General features: G+C 41.5%; 2 protein-coding genes across 2 annotated transcripts; one reads left to right on the forward strand and one right to left on the reverse strand.

Annotated features, from left to right (window-relative positions):
- Window positions 1–5044: 5044 nt before the first annotated feature.
- hmgn1a (high mobility group nucleosome binding domain 1a) lies at window positions 5045–8609 on the reverse strand. The gene is made up of 6 exons (XM_057839224.1): window positions 8475–8609; window positions 7598–7630; window positions 6438–6467; window positions 6329–6364; window positions 6125–6244; window positions 5045–6038 (listed from the first exon to the last, which is right to left on the reverse strand). The coding sequence occupies exons 1-6, from the start codon at window positions 8487–8489 to the stop codon at window positions 5982–5984; spliced, it is 291 nt and encodes a 96-aa protein (XP_057695207.1). The 5' UTR covers window positions 8490–8609; the 3' UTR covers window positions 5045–5981.
- A 1077-nt stretch (window positions 8610–9686) lies between these two features.
- Window positions 9687–15926, forward strand: get1 (guided entry of tail-anchored proteins factor 1). Its single transcript, XM_057838433.1, has 5 exons — window positions 9687–9851; window positions 9927–10092; window positions 15158–15225; window positions 15335–15449; window positions 15571–15926. Exons 1-5 carry the CDS (start codon window positions 9687–9689, stop codon window positions 15642–15644), a joined length of 588 nt encoding a protein of 195 aa, XP_057694416.1. The 3' UTR covers window positions 15645–15926.
- The last annotated feature ends 906 nt before the right edge of the window (window positions 15927–16832 follow it).

The raw sequence follows: 16832 nt of genomic DNA on the forward strand, positions 1-16832 counted from the left end.
GGTCAGACTGGTTTGAGGTGATAGAAAGGCAAAATAGTATGGGGGATATTTTCTTGGAACACTTTGAGGCCCCTCCTGGAGTCATCACCTTATCGTGGTGGAGGGGTTTGCGTGTCCCAATGATCCTAGGAGCTATGTTGTCTGGGGGCTTCAAGCCCCTGGCAGGGTCACCCATGGCAAACAGGTCTTAGGTGAGGGGCCTGACATAGCATGGCTCACAAGGCCCCTTATGATGCAAAACATTACAGGATTCAAGTTTCCCTTGCCCGGACGCGGGTTACCGGGGCCCCCCTCTGGAGCCAGGCCTGGGGGTGGGGCTCGAAGGTGAGCGTCTGGTGGCCGGGCCTTTTCCCATGGGGTCCGGCCGGGCACAGCCCGAAAAGGCAACGTGGGTCCGCCTTCCCATGGGCTCACCACCTGTGGGAAGGGCCAAAGGGTCAGGTGCGTAGCGATTTGGGCGGAAGCCTAAGGCAGGGGCCTTGGCGGTCCGACCCCCGGCTACAGAAGCTAACTCTTGGGACATGGAATGTCACCTCTCTGGCGGGAAAGGAGCCCGAGCTGGTGTGTGAGGCAGAGAAGTTCCAACTAGACATAGTTGGACTCTCCTCCACACACAGTTTGGGTTCTGGTACCAGTCCTCTCGAAAGGGGTTGGACCCTCTTCCACTCTGGAGTTGCCCACGGTGAGTGGCGGCGAGCAGGTGTGGGCATACTTATTGCCACCCGGCTTGGTGCCTGTACGCTGGGGTTTATCCCAGTAGACGAGAGGGTAGCCTCCCTCCGCCTTTGGGTGGGGGGACGGGTCCTGACTGTTGTTTGTGCTTATGCACCAAACAGCAGTTCGGAGTATCCACCCTTTTTGGAGTCCTTGGAGGGTGTGCTGGAGAGCGCCCCCTCTGGGGACTCCCTCGTTCTGGTGGGGGACTTCAACGCTCATGTGGGTAATGACAGTGAGACCTGAAGGGGCGTGATTGGGAGGAACGGCCCCCCGATCAGAACCCGAGCGGTGTTTTGTTGTTGGACTTCTGTGCTTGTCATGGATTGTCGATAACAAACACCATGTTCAAACATAAGGGTGTCCATATGTGCACGTGGCACCAGGACACCCTAGGCCGCAGTTCGATGATCGACTTTGTAATCGTGTCATCGGACTTGCGGCTGCATGTTTTGGACACTCGGGTGAAGAGAGGGGCGGAGCTGTCAACTGATCACCACCTTTTGTTGTGTTGGCTCCGATGGCAGGGGAAGGTGCTGGTCAGACCTGGCAGGCCTAAACGTATTGTGAGGGTCTGCTGGGAACATCTGGCAGAATCCCCTGTCAGAAAGAGCTTCAACACCCACCTCCGGCAGAACTTCTCCCTTGTCCCGGGAGAGGTGGGGGACATTGAGTCCGAGTGGACCATGTTCCGCACCTCCATTGTTGAGGCGGCCGATCGGAGCTGTGGCCGTAGGGTGGTTGGTGCCTGTCGTGGCAGCAATCCCCGAACCCGCTGGTGGACACCAGCGGTAAGGGATGGCGTCAAGCTGAAGAAGGAGGCCTACCGGGCCTTTTTGGCCTGTGGGACTCCGGAGGCAGCTGATAGGTACCGGCTGGCCAAGCGGACTGCAGCTACGCCGGTGGCCGAGGCAAAAACTTGGACATGGGAGGAGTTTGGCGAGACTATGGAAAACGACTTCCGAACGACTTCGAGGAAATTCTGGTCCACCATCCGTCGTCTGCGGAGAGGAAAGCAGTGCACCATTAACACTGTATATAGTGAAGATGGGGTACTGCTGACCTCGACTCGGGACGTCGTGAGTCGGTGGGGAGAATACTTCGAAGACCTCCTCAATTCCACCGACACGCCTTCATTTGAGGATGCAGGGTCTAGGGACTCCAAGGTGCGCTCTCCGATCTCTGGGGTTGAAGTCATTGAGGTGGTTGGAAAGCTCCTCGGTGGCAAGGCCCTGGGGATCAATGAGATCCACCTGGAGTTCCTAAAGGCTCTGGATGTTGTGGGGCTGTCGTGGCTGAAAGGCCTCTACAACATTGCGTGGACATCGGGGACAGTGCCTCTGGATTGGCAGACCGGGGTGGTGGTCCCCCTTTTTAAGAAGGGGGACCGGAGGGTGTGTTCCAATTATAAAGGGATCACACTCCTCAGCCTCCCCGGTAAAGTCTATTCAGGGGTGCTGGCAAGGAGGGTCCATCAGGAAGTCGAATCTCGGATTCAAGAGGAGCAGTGTGGTTTTCGTCCTGGCCGTGGAACAGTGGACCAGCTCTACACCCTTGGCAGGATCCTCGAGGGGGCATGGGAGTTCGCTCAACCAGTCTACATGTGTTATGTGGATTTGGAGAAGGCGTTCGACCGTGTGCCTAGGGGAGTCCTGTGGAGGGTGCTCCGGGAGTACAGGGTACCGAGCCCCTTGGTAAGGGCTGTTCGGTCCCTGTACGACCGGTGTCAGAGTCTGGTCCGCATTGCCGGCAGTAAGTCGAATTCGTTCCAGGAGAGGATTGGACTCCGCCAAGGCTGCCCTTTGTCACCGATTCTGTTCATAATTTTTATGGACAGAATTTCTAGGCGCAGCCGAAGCGTTGAGGGTGTCCGGTTTGGTGACTTCAGCATTGCATCTCTGCTTTTTGCAGATGATGTGGTGCTGTTGGCTTCATCAAGCCGTGACCTCCAACTCTCACTGGGGCGGTTTGCAGCCGAGTGTGAAGCGGTTGGGATGAAGATCAACACCTCCAAATCCGAGACCATGGTCCTCAGCCGGAAAAGGGTGGCATGCCCTCTCCGGGTCGCGGATGAGATCCTTCCCCAATTGGAGGAGTTCAAGTATCTTGGGGTCTTGTTCATGAGTGAGGGTAGGAGGGAGCGGGAGATCGACAGGCGGATCGGTGCAGCGTCTGCAGTGATGCGGACTCTGCACCTGTCCGTTGTGGTGAAGAAGGAGCTGAGCCAAAAGGCGAAGCTCTCGATTTACCGGTCGATCTACGTTCCTACCCTCACCTATGGTCACGAGCGGTGGGTCGTGACCGAAAGAACAAGATCCCGGATACAAGTGGCCGAAATGAGTTTCCTCTGTAGGGTGTCCGGGCTCTCCCTTAGAGATAGGGTGAGAAGCCCAGTTATCCGGGAGGGGCTTGGTGTCAAGCCGCTACTCCTCCGCGTTGAGAGGAACCAGTTGAGGTGGCTCGGGCATCTGGTTCGGATGCCTCCTGGACGCCTCCCTGGAGAGGTGTTTCGGGCATGTCCCACCGGCGGGAGGCCCCGGGGACGACCCAGGTCACGCTGGAGAGACTATGTCGCTCGGCTGGCCTGGGAACGCCTTGGAATCCCGCCGGAGGAGCTGACTGAAGTGGCTGGGGAGAGGGAAGTCTGGGCTTTCCTGCTAAAGCTGCTGCCCCCGCGACCCAACCCCGGACTAAGCGGAAGATAATGGATGGATGGATGGCACTTTGAGGCTCTTGGCACTGTTGAAACACAACATCCTAAATGAGTATTGTTGCTGACCATGCCCATCCTTTTATGAACACAGTGTACCCATAATCTGATAGCTACTAACAGCAGGATAAAGCATCATGTCATAAAGATCACATCATCTCAGATTGGTTTTCTTGAACATGACATGAGTGACTCAAATAGCCTCCACAGTCACCAGATCTCAATACAACAGAGCACCCTTGGGATGTGGTGGAATGGGAGATTCACATCCTGGACCTGCAGCCGACAAATATGCAGTTATGCTATTTATTCAAAACTCCCCGTGGAATGTTTCCGGTACCTTATTGAATCTATGTATGGATTAAGGTACGTCTGAATCCTAAAAGGGGTCCAACCCACTTCAGCAGGGTGTGCCTGATAAAGTGGCCTGTGAGTGTATCTCAGTGAACAAATTATTCAGTCAAGACTCACCTATGTGATAACCACAAGCACCAGGTTACCCTTGACTTGGTATACAGTAAGCTACATGGGGCCACAACTACTGTACTGCTTAAATAGCTGTTCTAAAAATAACTCACCAGAGATTGTATTTAAAGATACTATAAACATAGAAAGTAATCCTTTTAACTCATGAACTACTGGTTACACTACTTGACGCCTAATCCCTTTTGAAATGGTTAAATAATAATGCAATCAAACCTGATTTTAACATTTTTTTTTTTTACAATTATTTATATACATGTTCAATGTAGTAGCCTGCCACATTACTTCACTGACAGACGTACAATTCTGTGGCCTATTTCATGCTGTGAAATTAAACTAGTTTGTTACTGATGACAGCCAATGACATAACCATTACCTATGAAAAAGTTGATGAGTAGTGACCCCTGTACATGAAAGACATCAAGTGGAAACAGGTTCATGGTAGGCTACATTCTGCCACCTAATGGAACACCATTCAATTGTTTTGCCTCTTACTAGCATACATCTCAAACCAAAAGATTACATATACAAGACAGCAGTGGCTCTTAACCTTGCTAAAGGTACCGAACCCCACAAGTTTCACATGTGGATTCACGGAACCCTTCGGAATTAGAGAATAACGCAATTTTTTTTTTTCAAATTCAAAACCGATACATCTAGCCCAGCAAGCTAATTTAGAAAATTTCCGTTAAAAATTCGTCTCATTTGGACGGCATGTTTTATAAACAGGCCAACATTTGAGAACATGCTGCCCATTGGTCTATTGTACTCCCTCATATCAAGTGCGACTCAACCTTCCACTTAGCAAAACAGTTCCTCCTCCCAACAGATCGAGAACTAGCAGTTAAAAGAAATGGATTAAGCCTGTAAAGTCGGAGCAAAGACGCCCAAATCCTGGTCTAAAAAGCCACTTTGCCTAGATTTAATCAGCGTACGAAAATAGGGCTCTGCGTTTCTTTACCTCCGCCGAACCCCTTAGACTTACTCACGGAACCCCTGGGGGTAGATCGAACCAAGGTTAAGAACTACTGCTGTACAATATACTATGTAAAAACTCAATACTTTTTTTTTCATAGTGTGACATGAATGTTTTCTAAAAAATGCATGAGAGCAAAGAGAATGGTGAAAACATTAGTGTACATTCTGCAGTCCATGCCTCATATTTTTATTGACTTGTCATGTAGTACCTTATATTTATCAGTTTAGCCAATTCTTGTTTATAAAAAAAAGAATATGGAAATAACTTGAACAAAAAGATAATCAAATAATTGTATTTCACTTCCCTATTCTACACCCTTAAAACTAAGACCACATTGACTTGAAAAATATGCACAATGTAAAAGAATGTTTTTTAATCAACCATTTAAAAAAGAAAAAAAAAAAAAAACCTGTACATCGGTAGAGATGTCCCAAAGTCACAATAATAGCCACAAAATTTGTAATGCGTACATATTGTTAAGTAATGGCAGCACAGTGAGCGAGCAGTGAGCATAGCTAAGAACAACAATGTACCATTACTGGATGCATCTACTGTAGATGACAACATATTTTTGTTGTTGTGACTCACAAGTTTAAACAGCAGCTGTGCACATGTTCTTATGATGCAACAAATGCAAGCATGCTGTGCATTCTCAGACCAGAAATTATGATTTTACAGTCAAAAGAATTATCATTCCAAAAGACATCCAAACATTCGATTTAATAACCGTAGGGATCTTGTTTTTACATATCGCTAAAAAGAGTATAGTTTACAAAATCCCTTGAGAAATTCCATGTTAACTTATAGTTTTACATCAGATTTCTGATAGAAAAGAAACAAAGACTACAGCCTAAAAAGCAAAACAAACCGACAAAGGGAGAAAACATAGGGAAACTAAAACGACACAAAGGCCAAGACATTCCCTTCATAGAAGCCATGAAATTATAAGGCATATGAGGGGGGGAAAAGATTTAAATGTGTTTCTGCATTCATGTCCCAAAAAATGCTGCTGTCCCAAGAAAATAGCAGTTGAAAACATGTGCACTTGACATTAATGTTGGTAGAGAGAGCACGAGCAGATGAGTTCAGTTGACGCTACTCGTCTGCTTTGTCCTCGTCGGTCTTCTCCTCCTTTTCCTCTTCTGGAGCAGCCTATAAAAGAGAAGGAAAATCCTCTTTGCATTGTACTATTGGCAATAAAAAGGTTAATATTATTTGATGGTTAAACCTGAAGCTACCTCTTCAACTTTGGCCTCCCCATTTTCTGCACTATCCTCCTGTTTTTCATCCTTAGCCGCATCCTTCTTTTGCTCTGGTTTATCCTTAACCACCTCCTTAGCCTTTGGATTCTTAGGTGTCTAAAATGTTTTTTTAAAAAAAATCAAGCAATTATTAATGAAAAGTAATTTGATCAGTACAAATGCCTTGATTTCGATTTGTACCTTCTTTATTGGCTCTGGCTTTGTTTCAGTTTCTTTCTGTGAAGCATAAGGAATTGTTATAACACCAGCAGTACACAATATAAAAGAATAACTACTAAGTGAAACTTACATCTTGCAACCGTTGAGACTTTCGCCTTGGCTGAAGGAGAACAGATGTTACTTACAGAATAAGGTCAACAAAATAAATTCTGATTGTGTCAATCGGAATATCCCCTCTTGAAAGGGACACTGATTTTTGTTCCGTTGGTATTCCATTCACTGGGAATATTGGTGTTTTGAGTCCATGGATTAGTTATTTAAGGTGAATTGCAACTTGGAGTGATGAGGTAACCACTTCATTTGTGTGGTGAAAGATTTAAACCTAAATCTCTTCAACTGACTGTAGAACGTAGCAGGACAGCAAGAATAACGAGAGTGGATGAGAAGTTACTAGAAACAAATTGGGGACATGATGTTTTCTGTGCGTGAAGATGTAAATATCTTAGTTAATTGATCTGTGCTTACAGAAGTAAACATGTTTAAAAAAAAAAAAAAAAAAAAGAAACAAAAGAAAGAAGACCAACTGTGCATGATATTGTAGCCATTGAAATTCCCTTGTGGACAGATAAAATATAAATCCAGCTATCTATATACATTTTAATAAAATTAGAGTCTGTGCGGATCAAGTTTTTGTGTTTTAATAATAATGCCAGTTAGAGTGTTGGAGGGGGCGTCATGAATGTTGGAATCCTAAAAGATTCGGAAAATCTGGAAATATTTGGCGGCTCCAAGTTGAAGGAGTTAATGTGGAATTGTTGTGGCCGTTTTAAAAGTCAATGGGAGGGAATTTAATTTTTTTTTTTTAATGAAGAACAATTTCAATTTTGAATTGGAGAAATACACAGTGGTTATTTGAACAATTTTGGTGGGTCTAAATATGTGGAATGTAGAAAATCAATCAATGTAACAACAAATGACGCGAACCTGTTATTTAAATGTACCATTTAGACTGAATCGCATTTTTTGTTGATAAATGGGGAAATTGGGGACAACAGTCATTTTTGGGGAATGTCAATTAGTGATGTCCTGATTGCATATTTTTAGTACCCGAGTCACCTGATTTTGAGAATCTGCCAATATATTTTTTTTTTCTTTAATTAAAATTATTTTCAATTATTCTGATCCTCTGAAACATGGCCCGATTTCCCCTCCCCCAAAAACATGTTCTCTGGGTGTAAGTAAAAATGCGTTGGAATGAAAAGCCTTCGTGGCTGCGTTACAACTACTAACCGCTGGGCTTGCATCTGCTTCAGCCTCTGCGACCTGTGCAGAGAGAAGGGAGAAAGAGAATATTAAAAGCAGGAACAACAAACACTCCGAAGCCACAGTGGGCGTGTGATGCAAAGGGGGGATGGGCACCTCTCCCTTCCCTAAAGTCATAACGACATTATGCAATGTTTCTTAAAGGCGAACGCTCTCGCTAGCCAAATAAAACATTCTAGATTGAATAGTTAAAGCACAATAGTTTAACACGAGAAGTGAGAACGATCCACCATTAACGTACGCTTTCTATCAGCCATCCACTTTAACATACTGTTTGAAATGAAAAAATCCAGCGAGAAAAAGCTCCCCGACGTGACTATACAGGCTTTGGTTATGAAAAGGAGCAGGCGTGTCTTTTTCTGGCTGCCATGGCGCTCAGAGAGAAAGGACGATGGTGACGCGCATGGAAGCATTCTTTCTGCACGACGCGCGGTATGCACGTCGAAATGTGTCACGGATTGTCGTTATTACAGTCGCACTCGTCTGTAAATTTTTTTAGCAGCATAAATTCCGCCATGCAAAATGCGTAAATGCGGCGTTTGCTAACAATATTTCGACACGCTTCCGCCAAATGGCAACCTGTGCCTCGACTGAGGTTACACCCCATTGTCTCCTTGCAGATTGCACTATTTGTTTTATATTTTGTATCTTTAAAAACCAGCCCTTTCGGATTTCATTCCAAAATACACAAGCACCTCTAAGTTGAAAAAAACAAAAGCGCCACTCAAAGTGGCTCAACAGGATCGACGACGCGGAAACATATTAAATTAATGATTTGAAAAAAGCCATTTAAACGGAGGGTAGCAAATAAATATTCTGAAACAATTGTGTCGATACAACATACCTTCGTTTTTCCCATTGTTGTCAAGCTTGCAGAGAACCTTTAAGCACTTAAATAAGTCAGCACACACCACACCTTGAAAGCATTTACCTCCAAAACACTCAGTGCCTGTAACTTCAAATGAACGTCCGAGTAGAACCAGGACGAGCTGAAATCCGATTGGATATCCCGCTCAATGTGATTTCAACCTCGGCCTACCAACGGAGCAGGAAACAATATGTCCCGCCCTTTTCTTTCGCTAATTGGCTTAGAGGAGGAGGCAACATATTTTTGAACCATAGCAACTTACCTGTGTGGACAGGACAGCATGTCACTCACCTTTTTAATTTTAATACATACATATGAACTGTATTTTTAACAGCGGTGTCTTCCTAACGTCTCCCATGAAGTGCACTCTGGCTTAAACAAAGACGGGTGGTGCTATCTGGTGATCTACTTCGACCTTGGGGTTCCCTTTTATTTTTGTTAAAGGTTTCCTTTGTTTTGTTACAATTTGTGTGATCTATCGCTTTCATTTGTTGACAATTTTCTTCTTTACGGCCCCATTCAATGAGACGGCTCCATTCCCATGGGTATATATGATTCACAGTTTCACACATATATTTTTTAGCTAAGGTTACTCGGAGTTTTAGGCCTCTCAATTAACCATTTTTTTGGTTCTTTTACTTGAAAGGATGTGCAATTCTTGTTTTGTCGATATAAATGTTGGTACCGATTGGTGGGGTGTGGGGGAGGGGCCCGAGGGGTGGTTGAGTTTTGATGGCCCAACTCTTATTTCCACTGTTTTGTAATTGTTTATAAAAACAAGTAATTACATTTTCTCAGAGTAAGCCATTTGACTTATTAACTCACTAAAATATTTTCATTTTATAAAATGTAGATTTTTGGGACAAGTATTGTAATTGCGATTTAAATACAATTCATCAAAATTAAATAATTACAAAGCCTCCAATTAATGAGATTATTTTTAATCAAATGCCAACCCCTAGTATGTATGTATTTATGTAATGTATGTATTATTTACCTACTTGCCTGCATTTTGAATAACATATAAGAAATGTGTTATTAATTCATCTTATCTTCTTGTGTACAGCTTTACAATCCCCGCGCATTATAGGGTTGAAAACCAACACCAACAATCCAATATGAAATGTATAAGTATTGTACCATATGTCACCATAGATGGACTCACACTCCAACCTCTAAGGGGCGACAATGCGCCTGAAAACTGGCAGTCAGGCAGGAATTTATCTTCTGTCATGCAACGAAGAAAAACACGGTTCAATAACAATGGCGGCTTGTTATGCTTGGTTTCTAGTGCTTGGGTCCGTTTTCCTTTGCAATCTCATGAAAACACTGTTGCCGAGTATTTCCTCTTTCGTAAGTAAATGCCGCTTGAATCCAGTTCCTTGTGAATATACCTTAGGCTGTTTGAAATGTATCTACTCTGTACAGCTCTCCAGGATGGTGCAAAAAGATGCCGAACAGGAAAACGAGATGAGAACTGAAATCCAGGCGATGAAGAAAGAGCAGTCTTCAATAAGTATGATGGATGAATTCGCCAGATATGCCCGGTTAGAGCGCAAGATAAACAAGATGACGGACAAGCTCAAAACAAACGGTATGGAAAAAGATGGCCTTTAGTCAACCTTATGAGATTCCCACTATGTGGCTTCCAACAGTCGGTTGATGTTATATTGACTACATTGTCAAATCATTTTTATTTGTCTTTTAGGGTGGTACCTTGATTAACAAGTTACCCAATTACAGGTTTCGCCCTATGTTTTTTTTTTTTCCCCAATCATATTTAAAAACAAATCGGAGAGACAGTTTCAAATATGCCGCTCGACTAAAGTATAAACATTTTGTAGCAATTAATATAAACCCTAGTCATGGGAAGATCAATAGTCACTAATGCATTTTCTGAATTTTATTGATCTGGAGTGACCGTAAACTCTCAAATATGAAATGTGAACTCTCACAAAGAGTTGTTGCAGGCCGACAACTCAATTAGATATGCTGACATACAGACTGAGTCCTGGTCCATGCGTAAAGATTTTAATATATTAAAATATATTTTTCTTCTGTGATAAAATCCCTCAATTACAGAATTTCCATTGAATGCGTACAAATAAGCTAATCTTTAAAGTAAATTCATTGAAGAAGACCTATTTAATGTACACTGTGTAAGTTTATTGTATGTATGTATGTATGTATGTATTTATAACTTACCAACTTGTTCACAGAATGAATATGTAATGCAAGTCCAGGTACCACAATGTAGGGGTGTAACGGTACTCAAAAATCTCGATTCGGTACGTACCTCAGTTTTGAGGTCATGGTTCGGTTCATTTTCGGTACAGTAAGAAAACAAAATGCAAAATATAAATGTGCTAGTTGTTTATTACACACATTTGTGTTTTCAACAATAGGAAAATTAGCCTATACAAAGCTAGAATCCTGCTCAAAAAGTAGCGGGTATTTAAAGATAATAATCCAACAACAATTTGCCTTTCAGACCCCGCGTATTGGTCAGCTTTCTTTCTGAAAGAAAGAAGAAAAAAGAAGTCCTGTGCTAAAGAGAAAAGCAATCCCAATGACAAAGATTTTAACATATATTTTGCAAATGAAATGCCTCCATGATTTTTTTTTCTTATGAACGGTTTTCAAAAGCTTTATTGGTGGATTTTCTCAAGTTAAAGCGCCACACAGAAATTAATAAATGTAATTGTGTAAGCAGGATCTGTGTATTATTCTTATTATTAAATTACAGGTGTTTTAGCTCATTTCAATTTATCTTATTTTAATGGGCTATTATTTATTTTATTATGTGTTTATATTTTACAAATGTGATGTAGTATTCATTTATATTGTATATTTTATGTTGTATAACTTTAGTTCCTATGTGAATATTAGTTCCTACTTGTTTTGTTGTGGTAGGAGGGTTTTGTATTGAACACGGGCCGTGTTGGTTATTATTATAGCAGAGAAGACAGCAGTAAATCAACAAAGACAAGTCAACTGTGCCCCGATCTACCACTCAAGAGATCTGATGGACTCAAAAAGTGGGTTACGATTGCATATTAGTATGAAAGTCGACCGGATCCACTGTATTTTTACACGAGTCACTTCCATTCTGCCCGATCCTAGCTAGTAGTATTGACGCAGGAGGGTTGCGTCGCGTTCAGCCGCTTCTGGGACGCGTAACACGTGGCTGCACTGCGACTGGTGTGCATTGGCTGATTGACTTTAACGCCCGCATTTCACTGCGTTCTTGCGGCGGCCACCTTGTCGCGCCGTTGACGTTTCTGGGTTATATACTGTCCTACCTTGTTGGTCATCATTATAGTAGAGAAGACGGAGTAAATATAATCTACACAAAGAAACTGTAACCCGACTGACTCACAGCATCGAAAAGTAAGTATTACATTATGTCAGAAACTCGTTCGGTACGCCTCAGTTCTGAACCGAGCACCGCTTACCGAAACGGTTCAATACAAATACATAGAGCTGGGAATCTTTGGGCACCTAACGATTCGATTACGATTCAGAGGCTCCAATTTGATTATAAAACGATTATTGATGCACCTCCCACCTTTTTTTATTATTATTTTTTTTCAATTTTTTAAAATGTTTTGTACATTAGTTCCAAAATTGTTCAAAAATCCTCTCAGGCTAAACCAAACTACTATTTCAGTATCAAGTTAACATGTAACAGTAAACAAATATACAAAAATAACAGTAAATAAAATACTCCAGTCCCCATTCTTTATCAGCAACTTTAAACTACATTCACTTAATTTAATGTTGTGAATCAACTGTTAGTTTTTCAAATTGCTCCCGTTATTCTATAATTTCCCTTCTGTCTACTTTTATCAAAGTTTTAAAACTATTTCATCATTTAAAGATAGATTCAAGACAAGATTCTGCCGATTTAGGAGTATTTTGGATAAAAAGTTCATTAGGTTCGCTACAACAGAGCCTTCTAGAGAAGTCACTGCTTTAGTACTGCTTTAAGATGGCGGCTGTTTACTAACGCCGGAAAGTCTCATTTCGCATCTCTGTTCAATAATACATGTTCTAACACCACCGTCGTCTGTCATTTTGCATCAGGTTCTACATATATATGATATCTACTGTAGCCGTATGTTTGATTCAACTAGTAACTGGGCATTGTTTGTAGCGGCTGTCGGCCGCAGTCAGGTATGATTGTTTTTTTTTTTTATCTAGCGGCATGAGTTGAACATGATATTTACTCTCGGTCCATTCCTCATTGTGTCCCAAAGACCGCGCTGACTGTGTTTTACTTCCGTTTTACGTGGTATAATTCAAAAATCGGAATTTGGATGTTTGTGAATCGTTCTCGAATCTTCCACGGCCGAATCGCGAAGAATCTAAGAATCGGAAATTTTGCACGCCTCTACAAATACATGTACCGTTACACCCTTACCACAATATATTGATTTGTTTCAGTCTTCTCTAAGACATTAAATTTAACCACTTTCATACAGTATATAGCATATACTTTAAAGATGCACGATAATATCGGTCACTGATAATAATCGGCCAATAATGGCAATTATGAGGTCACACAGATAATCCGGATAATAAAAAAAAATTCAACAGATAATGCCATCCGATAATTATATACTTGATTTAGCCTCCAAATGTGCGCAACCGAAGAATTCAGCACACTGCCTCCTCAACCCCTCCCCTCTCTGAAGCCCCTGAGGGAGGAGGGGTTGAGGAGGCGGAGATACACGACAAGAAGCAGTTGTAGATTATGGCGGGTGTTACTAGCCTGGCTGGTATTATTTTGTGTGAAAAAAAAGACTGTTGCCATCTGCGAAACATGCACTGCAGAAGTTCCACGAGGCGGAAAGAAAGCGTCCTCACTCAACACCACTAACCCAGCAGCCATTTAAAACTGCATCACAAAGATTTTTGGAACGAATACAAGGCTGCTGCTAGCGGGAATGCTAAAGCTATTGTAAACACAAACTAAGTTTAACTACGGTGCTTGTGACGATAGAGACGCTGCGGCCTTCCCGGAGTCTGGTTGTTTGAGAATGCATTCCAAAGCAGTTGGTAAACTCGCATCTAAGACTAAACACCGGCGCGACTCGAGACCGATAGTCGACAAGTTGCCGTCTTCCGACGGAGCCCACCACTCTGGCTGGCCCGGCAGGCCACCGCCTTGCCCTTAAAGGGGCGGGCCGAGCCCGGTTCCCCGGCGGCAGGACCTCCGGCGAACACCCCAGTTTCTCGAGCGTTCCCCCATGGCGTGTCGGACGCGAGGCATGCGCCGCCGTCCGGAGCAGAGCCTGGCTCTGAATTCGCTGCAGCGAACCGGCCGGGTCGGGCTGATTATCCGGTACGAATGTAGCTGCCGCCGCCGAGACGAGAGACGATTTTTTTTTTTTACCGAAATGATCCGAGAGCCAAAGCCCCGGATAAAAAAAAAAATAATGCAGTTTATACGACCAACATTCTTCATGAAAAACATACCAATCACATCAGTTTCACCACGGACATTTTGACAAGTGATGTCCAGTAAGCAAGCTTATCATGACGGCACAGTGGTTAGATGACAATTTAAACATGCAGAAAAACACACAAGAAGTTGGCCAGTCAGTAATGCATTCAGTATGTAAAATGATGAGCAGTCAGATGACTTTGTAATGCTGCCTTTATTTTCGGTTTAACAAAACTCAGTCACAAAACAACACGCACGGGGATGCGAGCTCCAACTCCGTCCAAATAGTACTGCCGTGTATCAGCTTAGCTGCTGTAAAGCAAGTGTCGTGAGTGCCACAAATGTAAACAAACTGCTGCAAAATTGATACATGAAATCTCCCTCTTAATCATTTTCACAGTGTGCAACAAAGCCTATAACATTAGCAATCACATTTCAAAGTATTTAACTTATTTGTCTGCTCAATTAAAGTCACAGTAGATAATCAAAACTTATTGGCACTTAACACATCAATTTAAATATGCGCATTCCTGTTGTAATGAAATAACAATAATATTCTGTAGCCACAAATATTCAAAATCTTTCCTTCTTCCAAGTTTTGGTTTTTTTTTTAGGATTAATTATAACAATTTATTGCTTAAAATAAGGCTGTTAAGCTTATTTTCAGCTAGCTATTTTTCTTCCAAGAAATCTGAGAGAAATACACTTGAAGCGCTGGCAGATAATGTCACTTATTTCCAATAGATTTACACTTAAAACTGACTAGTTTTAAGGTGTGTTTTTGCAGTGTAGTAATGTTATATATGTTAGGAATGGCTTAATTTTAAAAGCATTTTTGTGCAACTTAGGTATTTACTCTGTAAGAAATTGTTGCCAAAAGTTTAACATTACACAATGTCAGACAATGTCATTATTTAGATGTTGGAATTGACTATTTGTTCATATTTGATGTTGGAAAACAAGAGCAATAAATTAGATTTTTGCACAGTAATATTTTCTCTTGTGTATACTTTAAATATTTACATAAATCTTTTAAGAGAATTATCAACTTGACATTATCAGTTATTGGTTGGAATGAGAAGGAAATTATTGGTTATCGGTATCGGTTGAAAAATATATTATCGTGCATCACTTATATGACTGTGCGTGGACTAACCAAAACAGTCCCAAAAGATGCCATGCTTGAGAAATTGTTTTCTTCTGTTGACAGTGAAATCAAGGTCTGCACAACAAGCCAAAATGAAATGGATTGTCAACATCGTCTTTTACATCCTGCAGGTAGGTCAAACCATTAAAATTTTGGATTGCTGAAGTCTGTTTGAATGCACGTAAAAATGCATGGGGCTCCGTCAAATGATGTCTGAATGTTTGTTTGTTTCCTGGTCAGGCTGTTCTCATGATATCTTTAATTTGGAAGTATTACTCTGATCCAGTCACAGTGGTTCCCAGTAAATGGATTGCACCTGTCGAACGTCTTGTTGCTTTCCCAACTGGAGTCGCAGGTATTCATCTCATCCTATTGTTTTGAGCACTCATTTATACAATGGTGTCCGCAATTTGACATCATCTGTTAAGGGAAAAAAAGAAATCACTATATTACTGACAGATGTTCTGCTTTTACAGGTGGCGTGGGAATTACATGCTGGTTGGTGGTTTGCAACAAGGTAGTGACACTGGGTCTTCATGCCTTCAGCTAGAAATTGAAGATGCAAATATACACGCTAAATAAATTGTTTGTCTTAAATGTGTTCCACCACTGTCTGTTTGTAAAAAATACTGCACACATTTGGCGTTGTCGCTGAAAACGTTTGTAAGTTAATTTATTGTGCTTTTTTTTTTTTATTAATATATTCCGAAGTCTTTTTATCCGAAAAGTCTTTTAATAAAAAAGTAATTGAAATTTTGTTCAATCCTTTTTTTGTGCTGATTCCGTTGTTATTTAAACCTTGCCAACTATAAAAATAAATGAATAAATAGATAAATTGGTGAATTTGTCATTTTATTGTTATACCTTATTTGTTCTTGGTTTATCATGCTACAGGTACCTTGCAGGAATCATATACATACTTTTTACATTTTTCGCAATAATGAAACCGTTGTATAAAAAAATAATTTGATTTACTGACTTACATTGACAATTGTAATGGCAATACTATCTGAAACTGTCCAAATACCCACAATGCTTGCTCTATAACGGCTTTGTTTGGAATTGAGCATACAGATTATGTTTGGGCAATGAAAAATTGTACTTGAATTGGACCATATACCTGATGTGTAAGCAGTGTTGGTTCAGTTCACAACCAGTGATAGCGTGAAAGTTAAATGTTTTCATCAATCGAATACTCATATTCACACCTAAAGAAAGTTTTAGGTTCCTATGCATGGACGTTTTTGGAATGGATCTGTGCTACAATTTCCGGTTTCTCCATGTCACAATACTGTGGTAAGAACAAATACTAATCAGAAAAAGTGAGTTGGTCTAATTAGTTAGCTAAAATTGGTGCAGTATGTTAATGCAACAGAGATTTTTTTTTTCATTACGAATATGTTAATTCAGCATTAAAATGAAATTACATGATCAAGTCCTGTAATATGTTGCAATAATCCCTGTTTTTCCGTTAAAACAGCTTTGCTAAATGTTTTAATGATTCTATATCCTTGAACAATTAATCAATTGAGTTGATGTCAATAGGAAACCCGTAAAATGTGGATATTTTAAGTTATATGTCAAAGTTTAGCTAATACTTAATATTGAAAAGTCCCAAATTAAACTCACACTTGTTACATACAAATTAAACATGAGAATTGTTTTTGAAAAAAAAAAAAAAAAAAGTAAATCATATCTTCACAACCACACATACACGTTTTTTTGTCCGTTTTAAAAT

The sequence above is a fragment of the Corythoichthys intestinalis genome, chromosome 6 (genome assembly GCF_030265065.1).
Source record: "Corythoichthys intestinalis isolate RoL2023-P3 chromosome 6, ASM3026506v1, whole genome shotgun sequence".
Taxonomy (NCBI): domain Eukaryota; kingdom Metazoa; phylum Chordata; class Actinopteri; order Syngnathiformes; family Syngnathidae; genus Corythoichthys; species Corythoichthys intestinalis.